General features: G+C 39.3%; 1 protein-coding gene across 2 annotated transcripts in view; it reads right to left on the reverse strand.

Annotated features, from left to right (window-relative positions):
* Window positions 1–2312: 2312 nt before the first annotated feature.
* The window catches only part of GART (phosphoribosylglycinamide formyltransferase, phosphoribosylglycinamide synthetase, phosphoribosylaminoimidazole synthetase), a 40617-nt gene continuing 29934 nt past the window's right edge, over window positions 2313–12995 (reverse strand). For both annotated transcript variants that reach the window (XM_026108518.2, XM_026108519.2), the window contains exons 15-22: window positions 12167–12415; window positions 11664–11816; window positions 10351–10554; window positions 9940–10071; window positions 9144–9274; window positions 7466–7607; window positions 4571–4686; window positions 2313–3384 (exon numbers count right to left, since the gene is read on the reverse strand). In XM_026108518.2, coding sequence (XP_025964303.1) covers window positions 3202–3384; window positions 4571–4686; window positions 7466–7607; window positions 9144–9274; window positions 9940–10071; window positions 10351–10554; window positions 11664–11816; window positions 12167–12415 — 1310 coding nt within the window. In that variant the 3' untranslated portion in view covers window positions 2313–3201. The remainder of the gene's footprint in view (window positions 3385–4570; window positions 4687–7465; window positions 7608–9143; window positions 9275–9939; window positions 10072–10350; window positions 10555–11663; window positions 11817–12166; window positions 12416–12995) is intronic.

A 12995-nucleotide genomic window follows, 5' to 3' on the forward strand; every position in this document is an offset into this window, starting at 1 on the left:
TAGTGATATTTTCTAGTGTTTGTGGCTGTAGTCATGCTTGCTCAAGCTACACCAGAGTGCTTTCAGCCACAGGGTGTTTGTGAGAGAGTAATATGGAGTACACAATGTTAATTAATTCAACCCTCACTTAAAATGTTTAACTCCTGTTGACTGACAAAGTCCAAAATTGCTGCTACTGGCACTTTGATCTGGTTTGGTGCTCTCAAATAGGCAAAAGTGGGCAGGGAAATTAATTACTGTTTGAGTAAAATCTCTTTGTAGGCCTTTTTAACAAGTACAGATGTCTAGTGAGCTGCCAAGCAGAAGAGCCAAAGGCGAACAATGGCAAGCAACTTTTAGAAGGCAAAAACAAAACAAACTCCCCTTCAAGGATTATTTGTCAGGATGTTGTATCAGTGTGTACTGATGGTAAATACAAACACTTTCCCCTGTTCTTTGAAAGGGGGAGCAGACAGGAATCCCAGAATTTAATGTTAAAACTTTTGGATTTCGAGAGGGGAAAAAAATTGATTGGAGGGACTAGGAACACTCTTTCCAGATTACAGGCATTTTCCTTTCTTCATCCTTGAAATCAGCAGAACATGACATACCCAGCTTGACTTGGAGTGGCAGGAGAATTTCCATTTTCTCTGTGTTGACTGAATGATTGCCTGACCCAGAGAGCTGCTGCTTTTAAATAAAAACCTTTATTTTGTGGGAAGCTTATTTCATATCTGCCAGAATAATGACTTGCATGCAAGTAACATAAATCAGGGGAAGAAAGCTAGCTAAGACGCTATTTGAACAAACTAGAGAAGAAGTAACCAGAGCTGAATTTTCCAGGAGATGGTTCACCAGTAGCCATTAAATGCAGTGAACAAAGTGTATTCTTGTTTCAGAATTGAATTACAAGTACTGTCCTAGTAAGAGGCATACTGTATATCTGGCTCTTGGCTGTATCAGGCTTTGAAAGCATGAGTCAGCTCTAATAAAAAGCTTAAAATTCTCTTGTTTTTACACATGGATACTGGTAAGTAAGTGTTTCACCAGTTGGGGGGGAGGGGATTTGTTCCTTCCCATCAGCTTTGCCATTTATGTACAGAAATCTGTGTTTGTCTTTTGCACTCCACTGACTGGAGCAAAGAACATGTATTTTTCACAATGATCATGGAGAAACAGGAGGAACTGTCCCAAGGACAGGTTAACAAATGTTTGGACAACATATATAATGTAAACATATTACTGCTTTTGCTCTTGGTCTGTCGTAACTGTGTAGTAACTTCATATTGTATATTCTTTGAATTGTATAGCGTGATTGATTGTTTCAAACCTCACAAATAAAAGGTTAAAAGAGAACAGGGTGCTAGTTAGTTATTGTGCTCTGATAGGTCTCCAGACTATCACCATGGTATCAAACAACTCTATTACTACTTGTGTTCCTAACAGCCCTCTGAAATTGGGTGTGGTGATACTCTTTTCTCCGTTTATTCCTAATACAGACTGATAATTGAGGTAAAGCAGTCTAAGGTCCAGTTTGGAATGAAATTTCTCTTGTGGTTTTGTAGAAGTGCAGATAGGTGTTTAAATCACATTTACCATTGGTCTTAGCCAGCAAAATACCTGAGTCTTGCTCAAGATGTCTGTAATAGAATGGGGTGTTGGATTTGGGGCTCCTGTGTCCTCTGCTGCTGGCCTTCCTGGCAGTGATTAAACTGCTTTTATCAATAACGTTCTATTTGTTAATTGCACGTGTAGTGATTTTTGCCCCTGGCAGTGTTACTTCTTCTGATATGCAAGTTAAAAATGTAAATATGATTTGTTTTTGACTTGTAAAAGGTGTGCTGCGTCGTGGCTAGCGTGGCAGACTGAACCCCTGCCAGAGCTGGACACTCCCTGCATCTTTTACATTCTCACTGAGACGTACTGGATTTCAAGCCTTGGAGGGCAGTATGCCATTGGGGAGGCCCTTCTGTGGGAAGTTAAGTTTGTAAAGAGAAACACTGTGCTGAAGATTTAGCTTTTATTCTTTGCCCTTTAAAAGCAAATGAAATTTGACCATGTCATATACCTCTGTATTTGCGTGAGCTTTATCCTCAGTGACAAATTATGACAGGAATATTCTGTCAGCAAGTTCCTTCATCATAGACCATCTGGTCACTGAAACTGTAAGGTCACCACACTCTGTGAATTATAACTAACTGAGCAGGATTGCACATGTCTCACCTCATAAATTGATTTACAGCTGTGGCACTGCAGCTGAAGTTACATTCTCTTTCACAAACTCCTTCTTCACCTTATACCCTTGGTGCAAGAATTCCAAGGAAAGATTACTGTACATTTTAAAAATTTTTAACTTTATTAGACTTTATTTCAAAGCCAGTTTGAGGTTACCACAATACAGAAATATCATATGGGCATCAGAACGGAGTACAAATCAGCTTTCTCTGTATTAAACAGGACTTTTAAAACATACATGCTCAGCTTCAGTAAGATGCTTCTGGTTTGCATGGGGCAAAGTGATTATTTTAGTAAATGCATGAAGGTATTTTCACAGCTATGCCAAAACATTAAAAGGAGAATCAAGTGTTTTTTGACACGAGTTCAGCTGTGCAAAAAGCTTAAATAATTCTTTCAGAATTATTACATTTCCTGGGTTTCCATTAATATTATTCCAGGGCAAAATACTTTTCCCAGAATGCAGGCACCTAACTTCTGCAGAATTTGTGAAGAATGTCTCACAAGAAAGCTTATGGCTGCCACCTCCATTTTACTAGTTCCCTTACTTATCCTTACAAACACTTCACGACACATGACAACAGAGTCTCCTGGTACAATTTGTATAGTCAATTTACAGAGTAATACTGATGTTCCTAAGTCAATCTCAAAGATGCTCAAATCTCTCTGTAACCAACTGAATGGGTTTTGTATGTTAAAGTGAGAACTGAAATGTTAGCAAAGGAAGAGATTATGATTAGGAAGCTGGTAATGGAGCCATAGATGAAAGTACTGAGCATGGTCCCCTGCCTGCTGTCCCCACGTGTGGCTTTCTCTAGGTTTTACTTTGAATCTTTAAGCATTTGAACAAGATCAGGACATGGTAAATTCTATATTTAAAACACTTTGTGAAGAGAATGCAGTGTGCATGTTAGGTTGTGACCTCTGTTTCGATCAATTAATGCACGCCAGTTGTCCCACCTGAAGACCCTCGCAGGGGTGCTGCTCCTACTTCCAGCAGATCTTGCCGGCTTCCCCCACCCGGACAGCCCCGCTGGCCACAAGCTGCAGGGCAGCTGGGAAGGCTCGGTGCTCGGCCTCCTTCACCCTTTCTGACAGAGTCTCCACTGTGTCACCAATCTTCACTGGAACTGCCTCTTGGAAAATGATAGCTCCAGCATCAACTTCCTCCTGTAAAAGCAATAGCTGGAAAGTCTGCATGGTTGAAAGAGGAGGAAGATGTGATGTACGGCAATTAATGTAATCCAGCTGCCTGAGGGATCTGTTTACCGTTCCATTATTACAGGAAATACAAAGTTGGACTAATGTGAAGAATGCAGAAAAGACACTAACACTCTCACTGGCCTGTGAGGAAATAATAGAAGTGTAAATTCCCAAGAAAAGGAGGAGTTAGGCAGAACACCAGAGAGTCTAACATTTCTGCTATAGAAAACAACAAAAGTCATGTTAAGTGGGAACATGATAGGCTAAATTGGACAAAATGCTGACATTTCAATTCAGCACAGTGAATTAGCCAGCTTTGGCACAGAGCTGGGCTAGAGGACCCAGTAAATCTTGCTTTTGCATGCTAATGAGGCAGATCCCTGCTATTTAGTTATTGTTTCTCAATACATTGCCACACAGTGAAGAAACCCTAAGTCATATTATGGAGAAAGGAATGCAATTTTTCTATCTTGAAAAATACAGTTTTCTTCTCTTTTTCCAAGAGAAAGCAAAAGTCATGAGAACAGATTTCAGAAGCAGTGTAAAGGGGAGGATAATCTCAAGAATGGAGTTGAAGATGGGAGACTAGTTACTGTCAATTCTGAGAAGTGAACGATATGGGAGAAAAAAACTCCCTAAACTGATAAAAATGCGTATTTTCCAAGTTGAGAGATCCCTGGCTTGTTTTCTCAGTTCTGACTTAGATAAATTGTTAAGTCTTCCTCTGTTCCCACAAACATGGGATTAGTTAATGAACGCTAAGCTGCTTGTGCCATTTCTAGTGCAACGAGTATGGAAGGAAGGATGTATGATACTAACGAGTTGGTGCTGTGTAGTAATAAAGATTTGGGGGTTAGCCAAGGCCTTATATGAACTAGTACTCCCTAAAGCTGGTGGAATGGCAGCAGTGGGATACTTTAGGGAAGAAGTTAACTGTGGTAAAGCTTAAACTCCTGTCTAGACTATTCATTTCCAGTTCTCTCTACAGGGACAGCAAACTAGAGCACCATATTGTCAAGATGAACCTTACCATTTTATAGACAAACGAAGGAGAAAATAAATGAAACATGATAGCATAAGGTGTTCCAAACAAGCTTTGAGGTGAAAATTTTTAAGACTGGTTGACTCTGAAGAGAGAGAAAAAAGTACTTACAGCTACAAAGTGTACAGTACAGCCTGTGACTCGGACTCCAGCTTGTAACACCAATTTGTGGGCATTTGCTCCCTTAAAAGAAGGCAGTAGAGATGGGTGGATGTTCAGTATTTTCCCTAGAAAAGAATAAATGAGGTCATTGTCTTCTAGCACTCAGCTTTACCAGGGTGTTCAAAGTATCCTAATCATTAGAGAACAAAATATATTCGTGATTTTTTTTTAACATTAGAAAGTAAGCATATGTGAAAGTCAGTTAATGTTAATACAACAATCAATTACAATTAATTGCATGGCTAAAGCATATTTATCCAGTGACTAATTACAATTTTTTTAACGTAATCCTTTTCCTCAGAATCTTGTCCTTCTCTTTTTTGATCACAAGCACAACCCTCTTTCTTACAAAACTCAATACTCAGGAGCAACTTAGTGCAGTTTCAAATAATGCAACAGACCCCTGTAAGAAGGCAAAAATTCTTCCTTGACTTTTCCTCCACACCTGTTTTGGCTTAATAAAAGACAACAGCTGCTCATATAGGAGTCCTTCTCTCTGCCCTTCCCCAAAACACCTGTCTACCACTACTTTCCATGTGAAAAGTTGGCGGGGAGATCCTGAAATTGATCATGTTACCTTTAATGATCAGCCAGGTGGGACTGTTATAACCCTGAGAAGCCTGTACCTTACCTTTCCTGTAAAAGAAAAAGCATATGCCTTAGTTCCTAGCTAGCTTTAAAGCAGGAGAGAGTGGCTATCAATGACCTCAGGATCTCACCATTATAGCAGTGCTATAGTTACACCATCAGGATACTTTCTTTCTTTGGGTATACTTCCCCTGTCTGCTCCTGGTATGTCTGGGACAACTCAGCCTGGAAATTCTGGACCAGACTGAAGTCAGTGAAGTAAAGGTGCTTAACAGTGCTAGATCTTCTTCTAGTTTCAGTATAAACCCTTATGGGATAAAAAAACCTGACTATTGACACTACTTATACCACCGTATGGTATACCCACACTGTCTCTACGTGCCTGCTGTTTAGGGAGACTGTATGTCATCAGGATTCACTCAACACCATTTAAATGCCAAGCAGTAAGGCTGAGCTGACATATGCTGGCAGAGGCAGTAGTGTACTGAAATAGAGGCATATGATTTTGTAATGTGAAGTGCAGGCCAGGTCTGAGAGCACAGCGCATAACCTGCACTTCCACTGCAGTAACACATGCAGATATTGACCTGCGCAGCTTAAAAAGGCAAATGTCTCAACAATATCTCTTCTGTGTTTTGGCCCAAAATACCCTTTAAAGCATCAGAATATCCCTGCTTGCTGCTTTAGCAAAAAAAAAAAAAAAAAAAAGAAAAGTATTGGGGACAGTGAGGTAAAAATGACACTCCATATTTCTGTTTGCGTTTCCCTAGTGCCTCATTACAGTACCATCAGGAACTAAAACAAATCCGTTCACCTTTAGTGCAATCTATCCTTTATATTAAGATTCAGAATTAACATTTCAGGGCCATAGAGCAAGAAAGAGAGTTTCACAGCTAACTTTACTCTCTAATAATCTCGGTCAAAGCTAAGGTAGGTATCTGTTTCCAAATTCAGTTTGGTGCTGAATATTTTTAAATGAATCAGTGCTGATAATCCTGCATCGGAAGATAGTGCTCTCTCTTGCCCTCAAGCCATATGTGTAATGCAAGCCTTGCACTGTGCCACATCAGAGCTGGAGTCCCACGCTGATTTTGTCCATAAATCTGAGGAAAATAAACTCATTCTTTATTTGCACAAGATTGCTGCACTAGAGAAAATTCTCCTCCATCCTCTGCACAGATATGCCACCCAAAAGACATCACTCGTAGCAGGGGATTCCTCTCTCCTAACTACAGTTGTCTGAACACAAGCATTTACATTTCAGTCTTCTGGACTCTGTAATGAGTAGAGAGAAACGAGTAAAATTCATCTGACTTATTTTAGTTGACGGCTTTAGTGTAAAATGAATTGCCTCCTAGAAACGCCCGTTTTGCTCCACTGATTATAAAGAAAGGTTGGAAAACTAGCTCAGGTGTAAAAGGTCTGTGACATACCCAGGGTAACACAAAAGTCACAGTGTGAACAATAAAGGCTGCAATGAATAGGCTGTCCAGCCTGTAATTGATAAGAGCAAGAACTAGCATAAGTAACCGTGACTGAACCCAAAGTAGAGCAGTGAGAAGAGCAGCTGCTTCTGTGCAATTCAAAACTCCCTAAACAAGACAGAAGGAGATAGGGAATGTAACAGCTGGGGGAGGAAAAGCAACCACTGAAGTAGGCAGAGGTGTTACAGCCTCTAACAAAGAACTGGAAAAATTATACAGGGTGAACAGAATGGAGACTCTGTGAACACTTCAGAAAAACAAGAGCTGAATCGTCTGTGAAATATGCCACCCCCAGCTTCACACAGCTCCCAAGACACCTAACCAAAAGACTGGGGAGATCTTGTTAACAGGAACTGCATATCACTGCCTACTTTTGCACTTCTACATGCAGCCAATGAAGTTCATGTGTTAGAGGAAGGATTCCTCAGTGGCTGGATGCTCACCTGCCCACTACCAGCATTTACTGCTTAGGCAACAATTTGCCCTGCACGTTTGTAGAGGTCAAAAGTTTTCATAGCCCTACTTTACAATATTTTCTAATAAGTCAAAGATCACAAGATCTGCTTTTGCCCCTGGCTTCCTGGTAAAGGGAAGGGAAAAAATACTGTCCTTACTTCTCTCATCCCTTTCCTTGCAGGATGGGAAGAATTTAGTTTCCTGCAAAGCCAGAATGAATACAGCTGCTATTCTATAATATTCTCCTTTTCTTTTTTCCTGAAAGCAAGTTATAAAATTGCTTTTTTTATGCATACACTAATATGGCTGTGCTTACCATCCCATTTTTTGACAAAAGGACCAGACAGTATTCGCATAAATCCAGCAAGACAGATCAGTTCAACTGAGAATTCTTCAAGGACTTTGTCAACTGCGTTGTCAAATTCAGTGCGACTTTCATACAATTTATGGTCAATAACCTGTGATAATCCAAAATGGAAGAAATATGGACAGGGTTAATTTAATTTCAAGGCCTTAAGAACACAATGAAATGATACACTAGAGTAATAAACAAGAAACAACTATATCTCCTTATGTGGCTAGAGTGGGGTGCACATACATAACTACATGAGCAGTTCATGAATGCATACACTAACAGACAAACCTGCAGTTTTTATCCATATTAACACAGAAAAATTACCAGAACAAATAAGAGTTTTATCTGATTGGGCCCATAACTGTAGGCCTAAGCATTTGGACACAATTGAACAACCTACAAATATAAGAGGGCCGAATGATTTTACTCAATTTAAGGCCTCTGACTGTTTCAAATAGTTTGAACCTTGCCTAAATTTATATTATAAAACAGCCCCAGCTGTGCAAAGTCAATATAAGCAAGTTATATATTTCCCATCCAGCATACATTCCCAATTTTAAACAGGAATAAGGTAGTGCTACTTACTTAACACATGCATAGCCTTTAAATAAAAGTATCTGTTAATCTCTGCAAAATTTACCATGTTGGCAACACTTAAATACCACAAAGTAGTTTTGGAAAACTGGAGTTAGCAGAAAACATGACAGAGGGCACTGGAAACGTAACCTAGCTCAACACTCGGCTGAACTCTCCTATGAACTACTCTGCTATGGACTACTGCAAGGCATTTCACTACTCAATGCCTCCATTTCACCACTCTCTCTCTCTCCCTCTCAGTCATTGAGGTTGTCACCTCTCCAAGACTGGGATTTTTTTCTCATTATATGTTTGTAGTTCACTAGTATACCATGGATATATTTTAGTCGAGATCTTTGTATGCTCCAAAACAACAGAGAGCAGTGCTAACAGTCAGATACTGCTGCTATTTAAATTAATAACAAAGCTTCCATTGGGCCAAATCTTCTACATCATTTTTAGTTATCTGTGAAAAGCGAGTATAAAATGATCCTAAGTCAGAACAGTAGCATTTCATGTCCGCAATGGAGATAGCTACACAGAGGGCATAGCAATATCAAACTGGACCCAGTGACATTTAGGGAAACACAGTTTGCCTTGAATGAATCCTGGAGAGATGAGTTTGAAGTGTTGTACCTGACCTCTCCATTTCATTCAAATGAACTGCTGTGTATGTTTAGCATGTAATCTTTTAGCATGTAATCTTACATTTAAATTCAGATAAAATACATCATTACCTTAGTACAAAGGCACTACGCTTAAATAAATGACAAATTTTAGACTAACTGTAAAAGTTTCGCAGTTGTTTTAATATAATGACTGATTCTAAAACCATTAGGATTGCAAGTAACATCTCTGAGGGAGAAAAAAAGGCAGTACTTTGTTTTCAGGTTAAGTAGCTTGCCCAAGGACACAAAGTTCACAGCAGACCAAAAAATAAAACACCAGTAAGACCTCTTTTCAAATCATCTCTTACCCTAGTAACTCTTACTATCTCACAATACCATATTGCTGTAATCAGAGCTAAGGAAGGCTAATTTTTTAAAAGGTGAGAAATACTTACCCTTGTAGGAATACCAGCTCTTTCAGCTTTCCTTAGCCCTTCCACACCAGCTTTATTAGAAACAACAAGAACTATTTGTGCGAAACTGGTGGGCTTCTTTGTGTTAATTATGAGGGCTTCCAGGTTTGTGCCTATGAATGAAAAAATAAGTCATGAACATCAGTTCATTCCTGGAGAATAAATATAGTTAACAGCCAGAAGAGGTTTTAAGTAAGCAGCAATGTAGGTGAGACCCAATCCAAAAAACACTGTAACAACAGTAATCCTGTCTCCATTAATCTTTCTGAAAACTGAATTTGACACCTGGAGGCTCTGTGAGAGCTACAGGGCTTTTAATAGCAATTACATTTGTAAACTGTAATTTCTGGAATAGAAATTACAGTCTCTTTCTGACAAGTGAGACTGTTGGAAATTCTGAGAGTGCCTGTATGGCAAAAGGAAATTCTGGTCTAGTAAGATAATTCTGCTGTCCCTATAATCCAACACAGTGATTGCTTGGACCTAGAGACATGCAGAAAATAGTAGTTAAAATGAACATAGATGCAATTCATAGTCAATTTCCAGCACAGGGTAAAGATCATTCTGCTTCTGATTGAAATTAATCCAAGGGCAAAATCTTGCCTGTTACTGAGCACTAAAAGCCTGTAGGAAGTTCATCAAAGTCTCCATGGAGACTTGCAAGGACTTCAAGGGATTTTGATTGTGAATTGAGACTTCAAGGGATTTTGATTGTGAATTGAAGCTCCGTTTTCAATAGGCTGTGTTGTACACTGTAGTGATGAGTATAAACTCTCACCTGTTCCAGAGATAAGGACAGCAACCTTCACTTTGTTTGTTTGGATTTTGCCTTGGATATGGCTGTGCACAGTCAGTGACCTATTTGCTTGCAAGGCTTGAAGCAGATTATGGACTTTAACATGGGCAGAGCCTGAATGCATAAAAGACAAAAAAACACCCCACATTTAAATAAAGGGAGAAATAGAGAGGACAGAAAAGTACTCATGAAAAGACAGACTAGTGGCAGTGTCTTAATTCTCATTATTTACGAGTCATGTGACATCCGACATATTCTATAGACTAGGACAGAAGCCTCCAGGACTGTAATTTTAATACCCGATGCACAAAAGCCATGGAGGTGCCAATGCTGGAGACTCACCAGCTAAGGAATTTAGCTCTATATTTTCAAGGAAAATAAAATTCTTGTAACCTTTTTGTAGGGAGACAACTTTCCCAATCAGCCACGCCGCCTCATGTCTCTGTATGTCCTTGAGGACCTGCTGAGCCAGCTCCTTCTGCACCACCAAGACTGCACCAATTCCACAATTAAATGTCCGAGCCATCTCCTCCTCAGAGAGGTTCCCTTCCTTATGGAGCCAGCTAAAAATTTCAGGAATCTTCCAACTAAGAGCATCTGAGGAGAATTGAAAATACAAGTAAAGAGTGAAAATCACTATCTATGCACAAATACTAAAATTACTAGAGTGTCGAGAGACAAGATCTGGATGCAAACACAGACAGTAGGTCCCACAGCAACATTAGCTTCAGTTAAACCTGCTTCCATACACAAAAACAAGATGTCTTTTCCTTCCATACTAAACAAGACTTGGGAGTAGAAAGAAGTACCACTCATGGAAGAAATTAATCATATTGCTCCACTGCAGTCCATTAATAAGTAATTCAAAACGGGCTCTGAAGCTGTCTTTGGAAAATCCTCTTCCTGAAGTTGACAACTCTGCTTGTAGAGAAACTATTGTATAAAAAAGACAACTTTAACTCTCACAATGTAGAGCATTTCTCCTAATTCTAGCAAGGTAATGATGACCTAAAACAGCATGAGAAATACTTCAGGGCAAGCCAGTGTAATGGAACTCCAAAGACAGTAATTTTTTTCTTGTGGTATTAGTCTCAGTTTTATATACAAGTATCCAGTGTGGACCCCTGTCGAATTGACAACTGGAAACATAATTTACTATTTGAAGCACAAGACTTGATAGAAATTCCCTTATTTTATTCTACAGCCCCATGAACACTGTATAACCTATAGTAGGTCACTTAACTTTCCACATTTACCTTTCTTGAGAAATTATATACTATTTCTAACCTACCTGATGAGGTTGTGGTGAGAATTAATTACAGTATGCAAAATACCTTGATACCTTCATAACTTGTGAGCTATTAACCATATCTGAATGCCAATCAAAGACTTCATGAGTGTGATTTAAATAGCAATCTTGCAGGACATTGCAAATGGTACCATTTTTCTTTGTTTTAGTTTTGAAAGTAAAGATACAGTTTCCTAACAAATCCAACCCAAAACACCATCAGAGGAAGTGACTATGAAATGTTTCAACTGGGTCTGATTCAGGCACAAGAAGAAATTCAATAATAATGAAGTAGAAAGCAAACTGATTTCTAGACAGGCAAGTCCAGCTCTTGCAGTGTCAGTCAGTTAATATGGCACGATGTACACAGGCTTCCATATCCATCCCCATTTGTACAGCATCCCTTTCTACGTCTCACCTAAAACAACACCAAATGACTCTGGCAGAACTCTGGGGATGTTTTCCAGCAAGCCCCCTCCAGTGATGTGGGCAAAGGCTTTCACATGGCCCGAGCAAAGGACAGGCAACAGAGTCTTACTGTAGATCTTAGTTGGGGTTAACAAGAGCTCTCCTGTAGGTAAAAGAGGATCAAAAAAGACCAGTTACAACACAGAAAGAAATGTTAATATCAAATCAAGGAAATCTCAAAATATTAATTTACTGGATACTAATGGGCAAGTATTGTATTACAGAGAAAAAGACAATGTTCCATCTCTTGCAGCATACAATTAGTCATTTATTTTTTCCTCCCTAATTTCCTTCTGGCATATTTGATCCACGGGAAAAAGGAAGATGGGAACGTGTTCAAGAATTGAATAGCTTTTTAGTGCCTTATAAAACTTACAAAAACAAAGTCACAGACAAAACAATAGTGTGACCTGCTCAGAAGTTCAAGGGAAGAAACTGTATTAGAAGTGGTACCTAATGTCTGATCACCAGAGATGCCAACTGGAGAGGAGAAATCTAACGATGACTTTTCAACAATCTTCCTTACGAGGCTAAATCCATTGCTGTGAACCCCAGAAGAAGATAATCCAATAACCATATCCCCATCAGCAATTCTGTCCAGCTGTGGCAGCATCTGCCCTCGCTCCACTGCGCCAACAGCAAAGCCAGCCAAGTCATATTCACCAGGCAGATACATGCCTGGCATTTCAGCAGTTTCTCCTCCTGTAAGAACCAAAAAAAAGGGGTAAGGAGATGTTGGAAAATCATTGGGGTTAATGTGCATGTAATTTTTCAAAGCTTCAGACTCATAAGGAGTTAATGGACCAGATTTTTTAATTAGATACACAAACACTAAAAATAATTAAAAACACACATTTGTCAAACATCCTTCAAGCAAACAGGCAAGAACGAATTGGGAAAGAACATTTCTTCCCTCACTGTGACAACCATTACCAAATCACTGTGCATCCATGTTTTACATATAGGATTTTTTTGGAAGAACTTTGATATTGATCAAATATTACAGTTTTTGTTCTAGGAAATACCTGAGCCTGAAGACTGTCCTGAAACTCTGTGCTCAGGAGGTAAGCATGATCCATGCCTTTAAAACAAAAGCATTTACGTAGTGCTTTATGTTTTCAAATTTCTACCAAGCTTAATATTCTCCACAAGAAACCTACAAGACACAAGAAACTCATCCAAGGACATCGGAGAAATGAAATAGTTAGTAGTCTTGCTTCTCTTCATAAGGATTTTGGATACACCACTATTCTGCCTGCTACTCATGTCCACGACCTGGGCA

The sequence above is a fragment of the Dromaius novaehollandiae genome, chromosome 1 (genome assembly GCF_036370855.1).
Source record: "Dromaius novaehollandiae isolate bDroNov1 chromosome 1, bDroNov1.hap1, whole genome shotgun sequence".
NCBI lineage: Eukaryota > Metazoa > Chordata > Aves > Casuariiformes > Dromaiidae > Dromaius > Dromaius novaehollandiae.